Genomic DNA, 22,082 nt, shown 5'->3' with positions numbered 1-22,082 from the left:
TAATGACTTCAAGGCAAAATACATAACTTCAGCAAGAACAGCTTTGCTTAGTGTGAATGCAGAACTCTGAAGAACGATGAATTCCTTGCTCATGGAACTCAGGATTTCTCACTGATGTGAACTGCTGATCCTGATTTTGGGGTCACAGTCCCAAAGAGACACTACAGTGTTATTTTGGATTCAGAAGAATGAGGACTGCTTACCATCTTCCCTGCTGTTACATCAGAGGAAGTTCCTACAGAGGTCTGTCTGAAGTGCTAAAGACACACCCTTCTCCAGAGCCACAGGAACAAAGCCAAAATCCACCACTGCCACTGTTCTAGACTCAGCCACATGCCAAAAACCTGCCATGACTGACTGTGTGCCTTTCCCCGCCCACACACTCCCAAAGTTTGACTCAAACCCCTAGATTAAAGTTCAAACGAATGTACAAAGATGAGGAAAACTCTCGCATGTGAATACGAACTCAAGAGTACAGAAAGTTTCCATGCAGTGCCATTGAAGTAATTGACTGTTCAAGTCAAAAGAATTCCACCCTGTGCTACACACTAACTAAAAACAAATACTCAATTCAAGCATTTGAACTCACATCATATAGCTCAGACAGACTAATTTATTTTTCTTGTACTGAAAACAAGCTTCATTCAAGACTTAACAAACCTACAAAATCTCACAAATGGCTCCTTTCTAATTCAAGGTCATTAAGAAAACAAATCCTTTGTGGTAACTGAGGACTACCAGTAATCAAGAAACTCCAGGTGCAAGAGGCAGGCAGACACAGGCAAGACAACGAGGAAAACAATCCACTGAATGGAGATTGTCTTGGAAAGGCAGAATCTTATTCATAGAGACTCAATTTTTCAAGCTTTTGGAATGTAGTCCCTAGAGTGAGTATTTGGAATCAGTTTTTCCCTTTGGAGTTCAATATTCCATGTAGTTGAGGTTTAGCTTTTAGAAACACTATAAAAAGCTGCAAGGTTAAAAGAGGAGGAAAAAAGGAAGCAGGAAGTAGAAAGCCCTCTCAGACATTCCCTAGATAACACAAGCACTGCAAAGTAACAATTCTGCTCAATCTTGAAAGCTCAAATCACATAAGGGATAAAAAATGGTAAACCAAAAAGCACAGAAAGTTTGTATCTGGAAAGTTTGTATACAGCGTGGGCTGTATCTGGAAGCTATGACCAAATATTTCATAGGCAGAGCCACACAGATCTGATGTCAGATTAGGAGACTTACAATCAGTGCTGGCTGGCCAAATAATTTTATAACTCAAGATACCAGGGCATTTGAATTTTGTAATTATTTGATTCCTACAGCAGCACTGAAAATCACTAGATTATTATATATCAGAATCTGACAAATACATAAAATTTCAACTGATACAGAAAAAGCTATCGCACATAAGCTGATCTCTAGAATTCAGTTATTGGCAAATTCATCAGGGTCAGAGAGATGCTTAAATAACGCTGTAGAAATGAAACACAAGAGAAAGTAACTTACTAGATGCATGTTTCTGGCTCCTGTCTCTAGTGTAGATCCTGGAGGGTGGCACGTGGGAAGGTGAGTAGGCAGTGAGGACCTCCTTCCTCTCTGACAGCATGCTGCAGTCACTGCACGTGTAGCCGTTCAGCGTGGGCTGCAGCTCTGCTGCTGCTATGCCCCCGTTGTCCTGCAGCAGCGTGCTGTCACTGCCTGGAAACACAGAGCACAACACCCGTGTCAGCACTGCCAGCACCGTGCCCACCACACAGAAACGATGCGGAAGGAAAAGCAAAGAGTAGTTACCTTTGGGGTCACCTTCTTCATCAAGGCCTGCAAACGAAAAAAAAAAAAAAAGAAATTGGTCCCAAATATAAGAAAAACCTGAATTGAATTACAGTATCTGACACAAACTCAAGTCTGAAGTCCCACTAATTTTAAGACTTCAAAGAAAGTCTCTTGATGGTTAGCATTTAACATAATTTACAGCCCATCAGAGAAACATTTATCCAGACCTTATTGTAGTAGGGTAATAGTTGTGAAGATCATCCCACCACGGAAGGGGCAGACAATGCAACATAAATGCCAACTGCACCTTGACTTAGTTCCCACAAGAAGTTAAAGCAGCTATTTACAAGCTTACAATGTTTCTGCTGCCTGGTAACTACTTAGATACTACTGTATTTAAAATTCTGTTTTAAGAGCCACCTTATCTAAAATTCAGAATGGGTTCTACTGAGATCGACACAATTCTTCCCACTAGGACTCTGGGAAGGTCACAAGTATTCTGACTGGAAACAAAGAAAGACTCTGAATTGGGAGATATAACAAATTGCTGATCTGGTTGTACACAATGCTTCACATAGACAATGCTTTATATAGACAACTCTCATATTTTCTCTTCATTGAAGAGAAAAGGTTCCAGGAAAGTACATTTTGGTATAGTTAAAAAGCCAAACCAGCCAGCCACACACAAAAACCCTTTTGTGAAATACTGAAAAGTCACTAACTTGAAATTTTCACATTAATGTATGTTAAGAAGAAATACATTTCTGCCTATAAACTAGTAAGAAAATGCTTTTCCTTTGGCTTTTCAAAACCAAGTTACATGTTTACAATTCTTTAAATAGAGAACTCAATGTACATCTTGAAGAAAGCAATGACAGGAGACAATTATGGCATTGCATCACAGAAGTGTTTATGTTTGCTGGCATATTAACTTGAGTGTGCAACATCTTGACATTAACCATACCAGTAAATCAAATTTACACACTGGACCATGAATTTTCAATGGGCATCTTAAGTAGACCCTTACAGCTGAAGTGCAAGTGCACACACATTTGGGGATAGGATGGACAACAGGTGATGCAAAGATCATAAATTTATACACACCAAACCAAACAGTTTGCACAGTTTGATACAAGCAATAGCAATTATTGCCTACCCCAGAAATGATCAACTTCTGTCTGTTCCCGAATCAGAGACTCATCCAATATAGTGGATATCATTGATGTATCACTGGCATGGCTATTGAAACTGCTCTGGCTAAAAATAGATGAGCTGGACAGATTTTTCCTTGGCACATGTCTTCCACTGCCAGACTGCTTGCTCATACTTCTGCGTTGCTTTACCACCCTAGGAAACAAAGGCAAGTAAGACATAGCAATAAAGACACACATTTCTGTTACTCTCTCACTTTATTAATAAATGAATAAACAGTCATTTCAACACTGATGTGACTAAACAGAGCAAACGAAGCTTGAAAGGAAGTCCTCGCCTTCAAGCACCTATAATTTGACAAAGATGTTTGTAAAAAACTGTCATTGCAAAGCACATACTGAACATAAATTTCAGAGTATGGCAGCAAATGCCAAGAATAAAAAATAAGACCTATGGGCAACCTTTTTGCATTATTGTATTCAAAAGTAAGACTCAAGATTTACTAGTGATGACTAAAAGTGCTTACTTAGACTGATCCCTGAAGGACATGTTTCCAGCATAAGAGCTGTCATGAAGGGAATCACTCTGTCCATCATCTGATTTACTGTATCTTCCAGCAGCCAACCGTAAACTACGCCGTGACATTCTGGGTGAATCAAACACTGGATCTATTTTATTCTCTGTCTCAAAATCCAAAGCAGATGAAGAATAACTCGAACTGCAGTAAAATAAGAACAGCAAAGTTACTGAGAGAATTTTCAACCTGGTAACAAACATCTTTTTCAAGCTAGTCCAAGTTTCCATTAAATGCAGTTTATTCACGGTTCTGGTACAATCCCCACAAGATATACCAAATAACCCAAATAATCTAGATATATGTAGATATTCAAGGTTCTCCTAGGCAATTCATATTACAAGTTCTACAACTGAAAGCAAATCACAGAAAGAAACAACCACCATGGAAACCACATATGAAGTTTAGCCAGAGCAAGCACTCATTCTTTTGGGACCAATTTGAGAGTGGAAGCCATTCATGCCACAGTTTCTTCACCAGGCCTAGCAGCAAATTAAAAATGACACACTCCAAGTTGCAAGACAAAGATTAATTTTCAGTCTAAGTTTATTTTTGTCGATTTTCTGTTTGCCAAGTCCTTGTTTTGAGAACTGAGGATCCATATGCCACATTACCCTGAATCTCCACCTTTCAACAAGTAGGAACTTCCTCCCTTGAAGATACTTAGACTTCCCTACTTCAGCTGTTTCAGTTTAACAACCATTACTTGCTTTTAAAAAAGTGGTTTAAAAATATCTCTTAATTTAATGCAAACCATTAGAAATATTTAACTCAGAACTAACAAAAATGTTTAGAGACTTCAATTTGTTTTTCTCCACAGAGGCAAGTTTACACATAGATAGTCTTCACGTCGTTACCCCAGGAACTCCACATTTCAACACGTGATTCTCTCAGAGCCTCCATGAAAACTTACAGTGAAGACAAAGCAGCAACACAAGGCAAACAGATTAAGCTGAGGAGTCTGTAAGAAATAAATTTACCAAAGCAGAAGTTCAGCCTAAAGCAGAATTCTCATACTTACAACCAAAGGAAACATTCAGTTATGTAAGTGAGCAGAGGCTGCTGGCACAGCAGGTCAGGTTCTAGAACTGCTCAGCCCTGTGACCCACAGCATCCAAATGCTAAGTGCTCTAGGCCAGCTTTCATAAGGACTCTGTCCCTTCTTGGGCCACAGGGATATTACAGAGATGTAACAGCACTTCAGCACTCCTGGAAGCTTTGTTTGGTTTTTTAAAAGAGATAAGCAAAGAATTGTTTATGACAGCAGCTCTTTCTCCCCAGACAAAAACAAACAAGCAAATTAGATCTGAATGAGTAGATTCTACTGTGCAACCTGTATTTGAAATGGAAGCTTTCCCTTTAAAAATACATACAAACAGCTACTATAAAATTTATTTGTTTTGTAAATGTATTTAATGGAAATAGTTTTCTCACACCATCATTAAAGATCTCAGAACATCACAAAGTAATAATATGGTAAGTATTGTACTGCTTCAGCATAGAATTACGTTAGCACCAGAAGGCCTTGAAGCTACACTTACAGTAATGATGTAATTCTGACAAGGTGGTGCTTTTGAAATCAGTTTCTTCATTGCTCCTCAACACAAAGTAAAGTATGTAAGATGGGAGCATGTCAACTGCACTTCTTTTGGCTAAAAAACTAACCCAGACAACACACTGCTGGAAAATATCTCATGACTCCAAAACCAGCTGGGCATTCAGCCCATAAGATCAGACCAGAGTCTGTCCAAAGTAGCTGCTTCTATGGCTCAGAGTAGCACAGATTTGATGGCAGGGCTTTGGTTCTGTGTGCTGATCTCACTGGTCTGCCCTGATAACGCTGGCTTGTGCAGTGCAACCCTGTGCAAGGCGGGAAAGAGCCTCAGCACAACTTAACAAACCCAGCATATATACTAAATACATTAGGCTTGTTAATCTTTGCTTTCATTTGGCTGGAAGAGGGAGAAGAAATAATATGTTTTCTCATGTACTCCACCAACTGTAGACTAAAGAGTTTAATCTTTACAGTTTTCAAAAATGCTAAATATAAATTACTCATACTCTGACAGAGATGAAGAGAGAATGTGGGTTAAATGTGGCTCCTCCTGCTGTTATTCTGAAGGGGTCAGAACCACAACAGTTTTCTACTGAGACCCTCCCTAAACAGTTGTTTCAGAACTCAGTTTTGCTATTTACATTTGCCACTATGCATTTGCTTTTCCTCATCTTCACCCTACGTTTCTTACAGATACTCAATTCACAAGAACACAAAGTACACAGAACAAGCTGACAGCTGTGACCAGCCTCAATTTGTTTCTGTTTATGAACACTTGCTGTTACCAAGTATCTCAATAAGCATTTATATCAATGTGGGTTGAATAAATAGTTTGAATTTGAGCTCTACTATCTAAAAAAACCCCAACAAATCATCATGGAATCTTTTCCTCTTTAACAAAAGGGGCTTGTCTCTCACGCAGGGTAACAATTCTCTTCACATTATCTGTCCTCTGGCAGCAGGACAATACCTAAAAGTCTCCTAACTTGCCATCTCACTTCCCATGCTTTGGAATGCAGCCTTTTTTCTTCTACAGAAAAGACTACAGTAAATAAAAAAAACACTGCCTTTCCTTTCAAGGGCCAGAAAGAAACCTGTACATTGATGTCCTCCTATGCAATACGTACAGCTAACCAAGAAACACCTAAAGGTGGGATGCAATTAGCCTACACTCCTGGATGACCTCTGCAAACAGTGAGGACTCTGGTTCCATCCCCCAGCAAACAGCTCCCATGGCTGCTGGCAGAGCTGGTGACTGTAGCTAGTCTTACATTTCCAGCTTCTTGATACTTCCTTCATATGAGCTTCTAGAGAATAAGAATGTCCTAGACTTCAGCAGATTATTTTTCAAGTAAGTGGAATGACAATGAGGTCTGCCAATTTTAGCATGCCTATAGCTTGTCTGAAGGACCTTAAGTGTCATTTGTTTATAAATACTCCTTGGAATGAAATGGGCAGTGATGTTCTTGACTATTCAGGATAGATGTGCATTGCAGGCACATGCAAACCCCTAGAGAACTACAACTGAACAGACATCTTCTAACAAGGACAGACATATAGTCAACACAAAAACATTCACCGGCTTTCTAACCAGGGGCATTACTTACATTAAGTGTCCAAGGACACTACCTTGAAATGTTTAGTTATTTCTTCAGTCAGTTCCAGAACATACTTTAAAACCTCAAAGGATTTTATTCAATTACTGTGCAGAAAATTACATCCCAATTGAATGCTCTGGCACAGAAAAATAAAATCAAACTAAATTTTTATCGATTTAACCCATATTTGTGAAGAAGTGTTAAAGGCACCCAAACTGACAACACAATTCAAAAGATGATGGTGACTAAAAAGAAAGATCAGTCATAAGAGTGGGGTGTAAACTGTGTGTTGACAGGTGGGTGAGATTCACAAGTTTGACTTGCATTTGGAGGAGGATAAAGATTATTTAGGTATATCAGTTAAATGTTTTTCTCATTTGGGCTGGAGGAGTAGAAGCACAAAGTAGAAGCACTACAGCTATGAACACACAGTGATTCCAGTAAGTATTAATATAAGTTCTATTAATAAATCATAGCCAACTCTATTAATAGCTTTGTGGTATCAAACTTCACTGTACTGCTTTCTGCAGGGCTACATCTCAAGCCAATTTCTTTAAAGAAAAGATTCTGTAAAGATTGAATTGTCAAAGGCAGAATAAACCAGATTAGAATATAAGCAAAACAAATACAGGTGAGGGGTAAGAAGGAACAAATTTCAACATGAAAATATTTCTGATTAGCAATTTCCTCAGAGTCTTCAAACATGGTTTGACCCAGAGCAGGAAGAGCTACAATAATAGATGCCATTCTGCACACATATAGCAAGCAGTGGCACAGCAAGAGTCTGCACAAAAGACTGTGGTTTACTCTCCTGACACCCTGAAAGCAGTGTCACATCAGTGTACCAAGTAGTTTGCCCCCATTATTTTAACACTTGGGGCTTCACACAATTTTAAAGAAAGAGCTTGCCAATCCTTGTTTTCTACATAAGGAAGAATTACAATGAATTAATATCAACCTAGTTTAACTATTCTGGCCTTCATTAATTCAGTTATTAAACTTAATCTTACCCAGCTCTACCCATTTCTAAATACCTCTGCATAAGAGTTTAACATAGTGAAATGGCAAGCTGGAAAGTTTCAGGACATATAACCCCTTCACAACTTCTCAGTTTTGCAAAACAGTCTTCACTGCAGCAAGACAAACACTCTGTTGTCCCCTAAATAACCCCCACCAAAGTTATGATTAAATATCCTCCAGATATCCAACAGGATTTATCATTCTGCATCTTCCTTTCTACTTGCCCACTCTTCCACTGGATGAGAATTTTGGACAAGAATACCACAGGAGTTTAACCTGTCAGGAGTTACAATATTTCACCCAATCTCTAAGGTACATTTGCAACACAAAGGTAACTAAACTCACTTGGTAATACAGAATTGAAACTGCTGCTGATCACCTTTCATTACCCAGCATGCTTTTCTTGAAATTAGGAAACTTACTTGTATATAACTAACATTTTATCAATAGTTTTTCATAAAATTCAAGAAAAATTGCAATTGAATTGATGCAACACAAAACATGTCACATTTTGCAACACTACTGACATTAGGCTATAGCTTAAAAAAAAAAAAAAAAAAAAAGCCATGATCCCCAACAGAAAATGGAAATGTACAGTTTTGGAGCACACAAAAGAAGAGAATTAACTCAGTAATCTCTTAATGCTACAGTTTTGCCAACTTCTGTTGCATTGGCAAGCAGCCAAGTATTCTCCTCTCTCTATAATGGATTTTAATAACAACACATAATAATGACGTACAGAGGGAATAGAAAAGCAAATCTCATACTGCATCCTAATAAACAATAATTTTTTAAACTTAAAATCAGCTAAACCAATAACTCAGATCACTAATATATTTTGAAGCAAGTATATATCTCAACTCAACAGCAGGAAAAGCTCAATAGATTAGAACAGCAACAATCTGTTATATTAATAGTAAAAAACTCAAAATAGGCATCACAACACTTATTCTGAATACATACTACAAAAACTACCAAATACTACAGTTAGTTTCCAGAAAACTGAAGTGATTTAAGCAAAACAAAGATACAAGAAAAAAGCAAGATCATTAGCAGATACAAAAAAGATGCAAGGAAAAGCAAATTCATTAGAACAGATTTTACATTCACCAAACAAGCAGCTCTGCTAAAAGAAGTAATCAATATTTTACTTCCAGCCAAGTCCCACACAAGCGGCAATGAGTGTGTAAAAATCAGTGTTTTAAAGCGAAAGTGGTCCCAAGTCACAAAAGAAAGCACACACCGAAGTTACAAGACACAAAACATCGAAGAATTTTGAGGACATATTTATAGAAATCTAACAGTGGTTGTAACTAGGCGGACACAAGTTATTCATAGCAACTAATAAACACTGAGTCATTATCTTAGTCATTGTCCTGTTAGTTCAACATTTTCTTTCTTCCAGTTAGGACACAGCACTTGTTTTCAAACCAGACTAGAAAAAGCCCACTTCTTCAAAGAAGTCAGCTACTTACCATGAAAGCTCAACTCTCCAGATTAGCAACATTCAGAGAACAGACAGTTTGTCTACAAGAAGAAAAGGGTTCTCACCTGAGTGCATATGTATAGCCAGTGTTCTCTGGCAGACATTGGGGAGGGGTGTACGTGTGTAGACGTGAAAAGTCCATGTTGACAGTTTCAAATCATACTGTAAAAGGTGAAAATAAAGTAATGCAATGACTTAAAATTATATAAAGTCAATCTAGGAGCCCTTGCACTGTTCAGCCTGTGTTATTAAGCATTGAAATAGAAGAGCTATTACCAGAAACATGGAGCTCTCAGTAGTGGAGTAGTACTGCTGCTAGTGCCAGGTATCCCTTATCATTACTACAGGAAGCTCAGGGTATTTCTGGCTGTGACCTTCTCTACGATACCCTACTTTCAGCTGTTTCCAAGTTCTCTGGAACACGACAGTTACGAGCCAAACTCTTATCACAACCAAATTACAACACTTCCACAGGAATTACGTTATGCTGGTATCCCCTAAAGAAGCTAAGTACAGAAATCTAAAGAACCACGCTGCAATGCTTCAGAGATCTCTTCAAAACGTATTTTGCTCTGCGTGCCCTCTGAGCAAAGCACATGCTGCTCTGTGCACCAACTAAGGATAATGCAGATGAAACTTGAAAAAGTTTTTACATATAGCCAAATCATTTTACTTTTGAATACCATCCACTAAGCAGTGAGGGAGTATCTTTCATTTCACATAATTTATTCCTGTCATTAAAACCACTGAATACACACCCTAGCAAAAGAGCCAACTGCGAAGTGACTCATAGGGTAGAATTAGGCACATTTTCCAGAGTGCCATCCACTTCCAAAAAAAAACAACAAACCCAAAGCCAAAACTACCGAACCAAAACCACCCAAGCAACATTTGTAAAACTTTCCATGGAGTCTTTGAAAGGTATTATAGCTTTCGGAAGAAAATAAAAACTGATGTTGTCATATCAACAAGCTTGCAGAGCTGCATGGGTGACTACGAGTGGTACTATGAACAATTTGATTTCAATTTCAAAGTATTTGCAAAAAACCTTCAGCCCTCCTCAGTTTTATGAGCCAAAGAAAATTTTTAATTTTGCAGAAAAGATTCTTGGATGATAGCTTATTTGTAGTTAACAAACAGGGATTTGGCTATTCTGGATTTGCACGGTTAGCAAGGCAGAATACTGGCTACTTGCAGATTATCTATGGCTCCTGTTTCAACAGCAGTAAAAGATATTCCACACATCTGTGATGACATATCTGAACCAGGATAAAAATATCCCCAGCTAATTTTCATAATCATAACATCAACAAGCATCTCATTTTGGAGATGCACTTTCCTACGCTGAAATAAGAGTTTTCATTTTGTATAGCTACATATGCATAAGAAATGGGGACCAAAAGCAGGTACAGGCAAAAGCAGCTCAAAAGAAATCTGTACATGTAACATTAAAATGCTCTTAGTCAGTCTACCTGTAGCCTCCAAATCCTGAGGTCAGTAAGGCAGGAGAGTATTTCCATTACTACTGAAGACTTAAAAATATTAAAACTTCTGGGCCTAAGCATCGTAGCTTCCTGAATCCAAGCACGTCCCATGCAAAGTGCAGTTAATGAAAAATAAGGTCTCTCGCTATTTACTTAGTTTTTGTATTACAGAGAACACATTTCCATTAAGTGATCCTCCATGTTCACTTCATTTGCCCCAGAGCCATAATGTTTTCACTAACTTGTACATAAATTTATTGTTTGTTTACAGGAAGCTTAAATCAGTAGTGCGGAAGTATTAGCAAAGCAGTCTCATTCTTTTGCTAGAATGAGCAGCAAATTCTGTTGGAATATGTAACAACTGCTGCCTTACTTTATCAACAAACAGGAGCTCAATTTAGCACATAGGAAATGGGGACCAGAGAGCAATGGCTCGCCAGGAACGAAAGTGGAAAGATTGTGAATTTCAAGATGAGGGATGCTGATAACATCAGAGAGCACTTGTATTAAAGAATAGCAAAACAGGTTTCCCAGACATATGCCTACTGAAGCTGAAAACTATGATTAAGGTTGATCTGTCTGAATTAGTTCATGCCAATAAAGATTTTAACCCCCAAGGTAGAAAAACCTCGTTCAGTTTCCGCTGGAACCGATGCGTGTGCTTAGCACACATAATTTCATCATAAAACCTATTTTTTAACTGGCAACTCGGTAGCTAATCCTTCTGACACCCAGCAATATTTTCCCACATGGAAAGCTCAGCTATGCCAGTGAGCTCTGAGTAGCTCCCCAGCTCCTCCCTGTCTGCACTGCCCATATGGGCAGGGCAACGGCCGAGTTTGAAAAACAACATATTGGCTCCGTTTCTTCCCTGTTCTTTTCCCCTTCACCACCAGTTCTCTCTTTACTTCATTTCTGAATAAATCAAATGCTAGAACATAAATAGTATTTCTTATTTGATAAGGTTTTAATTGTATCATTAAGTTATTATAGATAAAATATGTGCTTGACAAAGGCAGTGCTAACTGCAAAGCCTCAAAGGTACTTAGGCGTAGGTCTATTAATAGCTGGGTTTCATAGCACCGAGCTCTCCAGTGAAGGTATTAGGTTTGCCATCTAAACACCACACTTAGAAATCACTCTTAGAAGATTTAGGGGTTTGGTTTGATTCACTGCTTGTCTGATGCTCTAAAATTAATTCTGACTCGAGAGGAGAAACCTCTACTCAATTTTTCAAAGCAACAAAACAGGCTTAACTGACTTAAAAAGAATTTGAAAGTCATTTTCAGAGATGACCACCAACATTTGCAAAAACGGGCATCTAGAATTTACTATGAAACTGGATTTTTTTTCAAGCCTGACTTTTAGTTCAACAGCTTAATCTTGGTTATCCACATCTTCAAAACAAATGATCAACCCAATTTATTTAGAAATATTCTACATCTGTATTACAAAACAGACAGGGTAGGCAGAGGACGTTGACTCATTCTAATTTGTTCACTCATGTTTAACAGCACCCCACCTTTTGCATATTATCATTCTTCTTGCTTATGAAACTTTCATACACAACTGGAACAGAAAGAGACACGCTAATAAAATATTTTGAAAATTTTAATCACAAAACTTGGCAGAGAACCTGAGAGGTAGGCACTGTACATAGTTCCAGTTTGAACACTTCTGGGTGCCCAACACCTTTCTGCTTTAGGTACCACAGATCTGTCTGGACTCAGTTCCATGTAGACTTTTATTCTCAGCTTTGTTGCAAGATTACCAGGTCCAAACTCCAAAATAGCCTTTCTCCCTTTTGTAGAAGTCCATAAACATCTATTTCTAATACTAAGGTATGTATAGTGCAAGAACCAAGCATGTAGCTGTAAAAAAGCTGTAAAAAAGTAATAAGAACACTTTGATAAGACAGCCCACAGTGAATTAAAGGGAAGCACACAACTCCACTGGAATGCAAGCGGATGCTCCGTGGGCCTCAGCTTCCATGTTCCTGCAGAGGAGACAGCTGGCTTATTTGCCTTTTTTTTGGGAAGCAGATACAACAGTCATCCTAAGCATTATCTCTCCCTTGCAATTAAACTAAATCTGTGTTACAATAAATCAGCACAGCAGAAGGGCAGGAGAAGACAGATTGTGACTCTGTCAGAACACAAGGAAGCTCAGGAACTCCTGTAATCAGTGCAGCAGAATTTACCTGCACACAAGGCCCTTGGCTGTCTCCAAAGGACTTTGAAGCTTCTGAGTGACATGAGGCTGCACCACTAGCTCAGAAATAGAAGTCTGTCTATCTGACAGCCACTTTCACAATCAGCCAGCCTCAACAAAATCCTAGCACCATGGCAGCAAGCTTCCTGGCTTCCAGGGAAGATGATGAAATGCTCCACGAGTGGCCTTTTCACACAGAAGCATCACAAGGCAGAGGGAGCAGCACCAAACACTGACCATGCACTACAAACACCTCACAGGGACAGACACAAACCCTCACTGATGGCTTTTGGGGTACACAGACTTTTACAAACATACTGTCCAGGCAGTTCCTCGTAAAACCCTTTGTAACAAAGGAAGTGGCAAATTGCCATTTCACAAAAGGCACCCTGGCAGAGTAGAAATATTCACCAAAGTTTGTCAGACAATGAGAAAATTCCCAAGACAGCATGTCTTATTTTTTATGTTACAAGGGATAAAAAATGATACAATAAAGTCTTAAATATTGGTAGTACTGCTTCAAATAGAACCTTTACTATCCTCACATTTTAAAGCCAAGTATGTTTAAGTCACTATGACTTAACACCTTTGATGCCACAAATGCTAAACAGATTTAGGCAAACTATTAATAACAATTAATCTGGAACATGCAAACTCCATCAATTTCTGAGAGCAAGCCATTTTTTACTTGTAATTTCAATTTTTATTTTGTTCTATTATTCAGAATAACCAGTAAAATCACTGTTTTTAGTTAAAGAATGCGAATTCCTAAGTATATATACTCCACAAAGGATGTTTCACCATAGCAAGTTAATTACTGGTTTAAACAGGCTGAAGAGCAAAGAGCTCCAAGCTAAATCAACATTAAAACACACATTCATAAAACACATTATTATTCCTTTAAAAGAGCAACCAAAGAGCAAACAAACAAAAAACCCACAAGTAATAAAACCAATATTTTACACTAGATGTTACCATCGAGCATTATGGCACAGATCCCCAAACACATGTGTCAAACTACAGCACTAACAACAAAACCCAGCTTCATCACAAAGCAGCAACACCGCACATTCACATTCTGTACCTCTCGAAACGCTTTTTAAAGGGGAGGCTGACAAGAACCAGGCACACATTCAGCCGCGGTGAAGCCACCAGCGTGCCCGTTCATTGTTTACACACGGGGCCCCGCTGCCAGCGCATCACCTCGGAGCCCGGCCCGCTCGGGCCGTGTCGCACACGCCGCTCGGGGCCTGGCCGGGCCCTGCGCCCCGCAGCCCGAGCTCCGCCATCCGCCGCGGCCCGGGCTCAGGGCGCGCCGGCCGGCGGGCGGCACACGCCGTGCCATCGAGCCAAAATGGCTCCCGGCCCCAACAAAGCCCGCAGCGCCCGCCGGCCCGGCCCCCGCGCCGCCCGTCACTCGCCGAGTTTGAATTCACTGGAGGCGGCGGCACGGCCGAGCCCGCCGCCTTAACCCCTGCGGCTCCGCTCCCCAGCCCGCCGGCGCACAACAAAAGGCGTGTTCCACCTCGCCCGTCACGCTCCTCCTGCCCGATAAAACACCCCCAGTATTAGCGATCAAATTAAACCTCCACATCTTACTCTTTATAAGCGACACCGGAATGCCTAAACGTCCACGCCTTATAAGCACCAAATTACAAGCCAGTCAAGCACCGCAATTTAAGGATATCTATACACCACCACATTTACTAATAGATCAATGCAAAAAGCTTGTCAATAAAAGCTAAGCTTGTCAATAAAACCCTCTGTCCAGCTCACGACGAAAAACACCCTGCAACTCACTTCCACAACATTAGTAAGAAAATCAGCAACTAGTAATTCACCCCCATATGTAAAAGCAAGAATCCGACATTAGCATTCACTGGGAAATTCAACAGAAGCATTTGCCTGGAATAGTCAGTTGCAAAGCAAGGAAACAGAAACATTAAAAAAAAAAAAACAAAAACAAATACTGAACTTCCTTTTTGCGTAATATTAAACTGAAAACCAGATGGTGATTCTGCAAATGCTGCAGAAACCCGGAATTTACTGGCTAATATTTTCATTCCCTATAACATATTACAAACAATATATTTTAAAAATGTGTTTTATTTTAACATAGTATAAATAAGGCAACGTAAAATAAGGAATGTAAAATAAGGCAAACCAAATACTTTTTCTTCCCAGCAGATATAAAACTTAGTGGAACTGTCAGAAAACAGGTGCTGTCTCCAGTGCTCCTGACACTTCTACCCCTGTGGTCACTGAAGGGCAGCCAGACGTGAACATGGCACGAGGAACTCAGCACTATCACCACAAAAGGAGCACAGCACTGAAATTTTTACAGCACATTTTGCTGTAAAAACACGAGCAGTCACTCACTCGACGAGCGATACCAAACTCTTCTACAGTAAACCGGGCTGTTAAACAACACTTTCCCCACAGAAGCAGCTGCCGAGGTGACAGCTGGGGGACAGCGAGGACAGGTCTGTCTACCTGTGCTACCCAGAGCACAACACCCATCACAGCACATTACCTTTGCACCAAGGCTCGGCAGCTGCGGCGAGCGCCGGAACCACCGCGCACTTATCAGCTCTTTCACAATCAGGGCAGAAAGCTGCAGGTTACAGCTTCTTCTGACAAGGAAGCCCTCCAGGTGCCAGGCCCAGAGGGACCGTGGCAGCTGAGGTTTCTCTCTCCTCCCAGCGAACAGAGCCGACAGACAGAACTCCGGGCTAACCAGGGGGCACCGCCTGCCCCACGACTCCAGCCCGCAGCGCCTCACGCCCCGCTGCCTCCCCTGCGCCGCTGCCCGAGCCAGGGACGCCGATCCCCCGCTCGGGGGAGGCCGCAGACCCGAGACACCGCGCCCCGGGGGCTCCCACGCGGGCGGGCGGCCGCCACACGCGGCCCCGGCCCGGCGGGAAGCGGCGGCGGGCGGGCCGGGGCGGGGGCGGGCGGGGGACGGGTGAGCGCGGACGGGGGCGGTTGGCAACGGCCGGGGCGGGCTGAGCCCCGCCGCCTCCAGCCCCGCGCTCCGGGGGCGGCCGGGGGAGCGCGGCCCGGCCCTGCGCGACGGGGAGAGCCGCGGCGGGGGTTACCTGGTGCCGGTGCAGCGAGGGAAAGGCAGAGCCGGCGGCGGCGGCGGCGGCGGCTGAGATTGCCCGGGCCCCGCCCGCTTTGCCGAGGCCGCCGGGAGCCCCCGCCCCGCCCGCGCGGCGCGTGCCGGCAGCGCCCCCTCAGCGCCCGCCCCGCGCGGCCCCTCACACACGGGCACGGGGCTCCTGCTCCGCCTCCGCCTCCTCCTGCTCGGGCCCCGCTCCGGGGCTGCCCCCGCCAGCGGCCGCGGCCCGGCCGCCTCCTGCCTCGCCTTCCCCCTCCGCAAAATGGAGCTGTGGGAGCCTCTGGAGCGAGCAGTGGAGAGGCGAGGAGAGTTAACTCAGATTTTCACTCTATTGCTTGACTCGCTGACTTTCTCTCCCAGTGTTTCCTCTGTTTCCTTCCTACCCGGCCTTTTTGGGATTTTCCTTCCCTTTGATTCGCCCTCCTCCGCTAAGACTTTGGCTCTGGCACAGCCCAGCCAGCCGCTCGGTGGGACTGATGCGCTTCGGCTCCGTGGGGTGCCCAACCAAATCATCGGGCCACAGAAACCTCCGGACAGCCACACGGAAAAGAAATCAGAGAATGGTTTGGCTTGGAACTGACCTTTAAGCCTATCTAGTTACAACTCCCCTGCAATGAGCAGGGACACCTCCCACTACACCAGGTTCCTCCAAGCCCTGTCCAGCCTGGCCTTGAACACTTCCAGGAATGGGACTGACTGGCTCTTGGCAGAGAAGAAACAAGCCCCATTGTTCAAACACTCTGAGAACGTATACAAATACATTCCATGTGGAGCCTGTGCCTGAGTGACTTTTTTTAAGCCTTTAGCCTACCTCCCTCGAGTCCACAGTTCTCTTGTGGGCCCAGCTGTCGGCAGGGATGGTGCAATGTCAGTGAACAGAATACGGAATTTGTCACTTGGGAAAGGCTAACCAGGCCATAAGTTGTTATTTACTTGTGTGTGCAAGAGAAATGACTCAGCTTGCTGTGAAAGACTGGCTAAGAAATATGTAATTATCAAATAATTACATATTTATGTTTGGATACAAAATGAGAGAAGGTAGCTAATCCTTAAGAAACAGAAAATGCAAGATAAACACATTCACTTAAGGTATTAGCTGATATTGATGTAGCACTGATTTTGGGCAATTCCTGTTTCTTTTCAAAGTGCTTTGCTCCAGCTACATGACAGTTTTAAGATGCTGCAGCCAAAATTGAGCTGACCCCAGTAACACTTGGAAGCCAGTGTCTGGTTTGGTCAGATGTGTAGCCCTGCACCAGACTCCTCCTCCCTGCATATGGCTGAGTATTTTGCAGAATCAGTTTTCTGGCCACTCCTTCTCTTTCTGTACTCACTCCACACCTGTTTTCCTGTCTTAAGAGTAGATAATATTTAAAAGCTTAAGATACTCAGGGCAAAATCACCTCTTAGTTTAAATCTCCTTGAAATTCCTTGGTGCTGTGAGGCCAGGCCCTCTCAGGGATGTTTCCCACCCTGTTCCCCGGGAGCCCAGGCAGGGCAGGCAGCACTCAGCCCTGGCAGGACAAGGCATGTCGTTCTCCCAGGGTGCTGCTCCAGCTTCCCGGGCTGCTCTGACTTGTCCTGAGCAGTTGTTTTCCCATCACAACCAGGCCAAGAGGCTGGCTGGAGGGTGATGGCTGAAGCTCAGTTTTCTTTCCACTCCTCAGCTATGAGAGGCAATAGAGCTTTTTTTAATTTTCCAAGATTTAAGGGGAACTTGGTCAGATGTCCTGGTTTTGTTAAAACAAGCTGGTGTGTAGAGGGAGTTACTTTTCCCACATTTCAAAAAAAAACTGCTCTGAGGCAAACAAAAATTCCTTCAAGGTTTCTCAGCCTCAAAAAAATTCTGAATGTAAAGTGGGCTGACAATTTTATTGGTTAAGCTGAAGTGTATAGAGAAAAATGGTCAGTAAGAATAAAAATTGACTACTTTAACAACATTCCATTTTTAACATTGTAGAGGGCACTTAAGAATTTAGAGAAAAAAAAAAACCTTCTTAACTGACACCAGGTATGGGGAAACTGCAATACAGGGCCAAACCAATCCAAGGACCACATTTCTCTAGTTCTTCCCTTCCCTTCCCTTCCCTTCCCTTCCCTTCCCTTCCCTTCCCTTCCCTTCCCTTCCCTTCCCTTCCCTTCCCTTCCCTTCCCTTCCCTTCCCTTCCCTTCCCTTCCCTTCCCTTCCCTTCCCTTCCCTTCCCTTCCCTTCCCTTCCCTTCCCTTCCCTTCCCTTCCCTTCCCTTCCCTTCCCCCACATTATTGCTCCCTTCCCACATGATTCCCATTCCCAGTGCTCTCTTGCAGTCACACCTAGCAAACCTGTTGTGCTCCACATTCTGGTCCTCACTGTCAAAAGGGGCAAATCCCCACAGTGATCAAAGGTACAAACTGAATGTGGCAGAAACCAGTGCAGTCAGGTGTTTCTGACTGGTGGTACTGGGCATGGCATACTGCTGCACAGGATGGGACTGGTGACCTTTGTGTCCATTGCTGGGCAGATCATCATATATATGTAGTAGTATGAAAATCACCTAAAATATCTGTAAATCTGATTTCCTGCTCATTAAAGAAAAGGTTTCTCACCACCTGCATCCCTTTATGGTTAAGCTCAGCAGGGCCCTTTCCCCACACCCCTCAGCCAAAGGCAATGGGTGCTGCATCCAGAGCAATTGGGTTGTCAGGTAAAGGGGGATGCAGAGCACTTCAGCTCAGTTTTGCCACTAGATCTCCGTGGTCCTGACTTACAGGGGATTTCAGACATTAACAAGAAAAGCCGATTACACCCAAGGCAGGCCGGCAGAGCAGCCGTTCTCCTCACAGCTCTCATCTGCTGCTTCAGCTCAGCTCCTGCTTCTCTGGGGGATTGATCCCAGTAAATGGACACAAGCTTGTTAACTGTAATTTTTGTTGATCCTTCAGATGCCTAATAATGAAGATTTTTTCCTTTATTTTTCTTTCTCTCTTAAAAACATGGTTAGAGCTTCACATGGAGGCCTGAGACACAGAGCAGTCCATGATGTATCCAGCAGGACCAGCTCTGATCCACTCTTCTAGCAAACAGTTGCTCACCTTCCCTTGCAGGGATCCTAACAGAGATTCTGCAAATGAAACAGAAACTTGGCTGCTCTCAAGCCAGCAGTTGGCTTTCCAAAGCCAAGATATTACTTTATTTTTGGGGCAGTGCTCTGGTATGTTTGTGTGGTGCAGACAAGGGGCTTCCCCCCAGCAAGATAAAGCCTTTGCAATAGCCCATCAGAACTCTAACCTCTCCATATGGAACTATTATCATATAATTTATTTATAATAAATAAATAAATAGAATAACTTCTACCATAATGACATAAATACCTATTATGGTTATACTGCAGTATAACTGGATAGTTTTATCATAATAGTATGTAGTAAAAGAGTACTATGGACTATACTAATTCTTTCTGGTTACTCTTGGTTTTAACTTATTATACCTTAATAGCTAAATTTCTCTGTGTAGAGATTAGATTAGATTAGAGCTGTGATATGTTATTACAGCCTGTAATAACTTTGCAGTTAGAGCTGGAGGTCAGTGTCTGGGAGCAGATTGCTGACACAAGCAGAGAGGTGCATTAGTGCACCTTCCCCTGGGCTCACATGACCCTGCAGGGCTGGACACCTGCAGAGTGTCTGCAATCTGCCAGAGCATTCCTGAGGAAGTCTGCACATTGCCTGGACGGACTCACACGGATGAGAAGTGGATGGATCTGGAACACACCTAACCACCAGCCTCTCCTAAAATGCTCTCTGATGTAGACCCTGTCTCAAAGTTTAGTTATCTCATTTGTCAGTGCCCTCTCAACATCTAATTAATTCAGTCTATTTAAGGTAGTTAACAAATATATAAAAGATTCTATATTCAGTTAGACAAAAGTATGCACTTACCTAAAAACCTCTGTTTTGCTGAGAATCCAAGTCCCAGGATCCTCCACAACAGGTCTTCTGGCTTACAAGGACGAAGACAGAGGCCCAACTGCTTGTCACAGGAAGGGCAGGGCTAAAGGCTGCTTATCTAAAGTGCCTGAGAGTTTGAGATAACAGCTCTGCTCCCCAAAATTGCCCTAGCTTAAAAGTGACGTAATGCATATGGTGCTAGTGACATTCTGTAACGTGCACTAACTAAATCTAGAAAATAGAAGAGCTGATCTGGCCAAACAGGAAAAAAAACACAAAACATTTTAGTTGAGTTCCTACTGATCCAGTAAAAGATTGAAGATGAAAGCTGAGTCTCAAAGAAAATGACTTTAAAATCCAGACTCATAAAGCATCCACAGAAGACTCAATAACAGTACATTTTTGTAAAAGGATTTAAGAAATTTGGGTTATACAAGTTGAAATATGGTAAATTATAAGCAAGGTTAGCATATTGTTAAGTCCTATGCCCAGAAGACCTAATAAAAGGACATAGTGGCAGATCCCCAGTTTGTCACACAGACACAAACAAGATCAAGCTGGTGTTTAGCATGTCTCTAGAAGGACTATTAGAATATTCATTTTAACAAGCTCTCCTGGCTCTGAAGAAAAAGCTGGTTTGTTGGATAATGTGGAGATTTTTCTTTGTGAGGCATCCCACAACGGACCTCTCCGAAAGATAACAAAATGTTCAACATATGGAGGAAAAAAAATTCCAAGCCTGCTGAAGATATCAAGCTTGATGAATACTTCAGATCTTACTATTTGTGTGCCAGCTTTAGAACATCTTGAAAAACTTTGACTAGATTCCATGTCAACCAAGAATGTTCTTTTCTCTCATCCCACATTTGAAGTTGGGTTTGCAAACATCTCTGCTTTAGATCACAAGAGTAATTAAAAGCACTTGACCAACATTTGTACTGCAGCTATCATGAGGCTGTTAATCAGTGGTAAAGGATCTAAATTTTGTCAACATAAGAAGCTAAAAATATCATGCCTGTAGTAGTATCATTAAGTAGGATTTATTTAGGGGACTTTCAAGGGAACTTCACCATGAGAACTGGGTTCTTGCTGCTGAAGTGAAACTTTAGGTTGTATTGCAGGAAGCTGCTGCTTTGCAGTGCTTTGAAAGGCTATTTTGAGAACAAGATCTCTGCTAGGATAGTTATAGAGTCTATTTCCAGTCTAATTTAATTGGCTTTTTAATAATTGATTAGACTAAGGAAACAATTTCATGGAACCACAGAATAGTCAGGCTGGAAGAGGCCCCGGGAGATGCTGTATGTAGTCCCACTCCTGCCCAACAGGCTCAGGCAGAACAGGTTTCTCAGGGCTGTATTAAGTCAGATTTTGAATATATCCAAGGCTGGAGACTCCACAACCTCTTCACTCTATTTAATGTTTTCTAGGGATTTTTACTTCACTCACATTGCCTTATATGAAATTTTTATTATATATATATTGCCTTGTAAGAATTTTAGTTGCCCCTCCACTTACAGTGAGTTAAATAGTTAATAGTCAATTAAAATGCTGCTCAGTACAGGAACAGCTGTACTTCAGCTTTTCATTAAAAGAAAGCTGAACTTCAAAGACAGTACAAAGGACCTAAAATGAGTATCCTATTCTACAGGAATGCACAATAGCTTTTGGATCCATAAGAAACTCCTCAACTATTCTGTATCATTAGTATTATTGTCCCTTTTTGGAGAATTTTCAAAGCAAGCCAGTGTTTTGTGGAGAAGTGGCCAGAAGTTTGACTTTGCCTTTAAGCCAGGAATAAAACTTGTCTTGTGTGTGTAATCAGTCTCAAATGTTTCTTTGGGAAAGCAAGCAGACATTGCTGTAAACAAATCATGGGTTGGTTAACAACTATGTCACAGGCCTGAAAAGGTAAAGTTAGGTCAGATGGACAAACAAACACGAGCACTTCCTACAGCATAAGGAGCATGAACAACCCCCACTGAGTCTGTTTTTAGACTTGACACAAAGCCAAGGCACTTGGGAATTAGAAGCCAAGGAGTACTTTCTGTCTGTAATACAGATAATTTTAAATACCCACATCAGAATCCTGATTTTCCATGATTTGTGTGTGGAAAAAAAACCCCAGCACCCTACCCCACAATGGTGTACACAAGCATCTAGGAGCTCCCTTTTTTTTATTACATAGCT

At 41.9% G+C, this 22,082-nt stretch overlaps 1 protein-coding gene across 10 annotated transcripts in view; it reads right to left on the bottom strand.

The window, feature by feature from the left end:
* SUN1 (Sad1 and UNC84 domain containing 1) overlaps nucleotides 1-19,991 on the bottom strand; it is a 33,597-nt gene extending 13,606 nt beyond the window's left edge. For 4 of the 10 annotated variants that reach the window (XM_053957598.1, XM_053957602.1, XM_053957608.1 and 1 more), the window contains exons 1-6: nucleotides 19,887-19,991; nucleotides 9,218-9,314; nucleotides 3,446-3,637; nucleotides 2,924-3,114; nucleotides 1,786-1,812; nucleotides 1,501-1,692 (exon numbers count right to left, since the gene is read on the bottom strand). In XM_053957598.1, the coding sequence (XP_053813573.1) occupies nucleotides 1,501-1,692; nucleotides 1,786-1,812; nucleotides 2,924-3,114; nucleotides 3,446-3,637; nucleotides 9,218-9,294 (679 nt within the window). In that variant the 5' untranslated portion in view covers nucleotides 9,295-9,314; nucleotides 19,887-19,991. Of the gene's footprint in view, nucleotides 1-1,500; nucleotides 1,693-1,785; nucleotides 1,813-2,923; nucleotides 3,115-3,445; nucleotides 3,638-9,217; nucleotides 9,315-13,931; nucleotides 14,020-15,380; nucleotides 15,681-15,945; nucleotides 16,041-19,886 lie in introns of those variants that run through there. The other 6 variants (XM_053957599.1, XM_053957601.1, XM_053957600.1 and 3 more) reach the window with 6 other exon arrangements.
* Nucleotides 19,992-22,082: the final 2,091 nt, after the last annotated feature.

The sequence above is a fragment of the Vidua chalybeata genome, chromosome 16, assembly GCF_026979565.1.
Source record: "Vidua chalybeata isolate OUT-0048 chromosome 16, bVidCha1 merged haplotype, whole genome shotgun sequence".
Classification (NCBI taxonomy): Eukaryota; Metazoa; Chordata; class Aves; order Passeriformes; family Viduidae; genus Vidua; species Vidua chalybeata.
The sequence above is the reverse complement of the archived record's forward strand: the minus strand, read 5'-3'. Positions and strand labels throughout refer to the sequence as shown.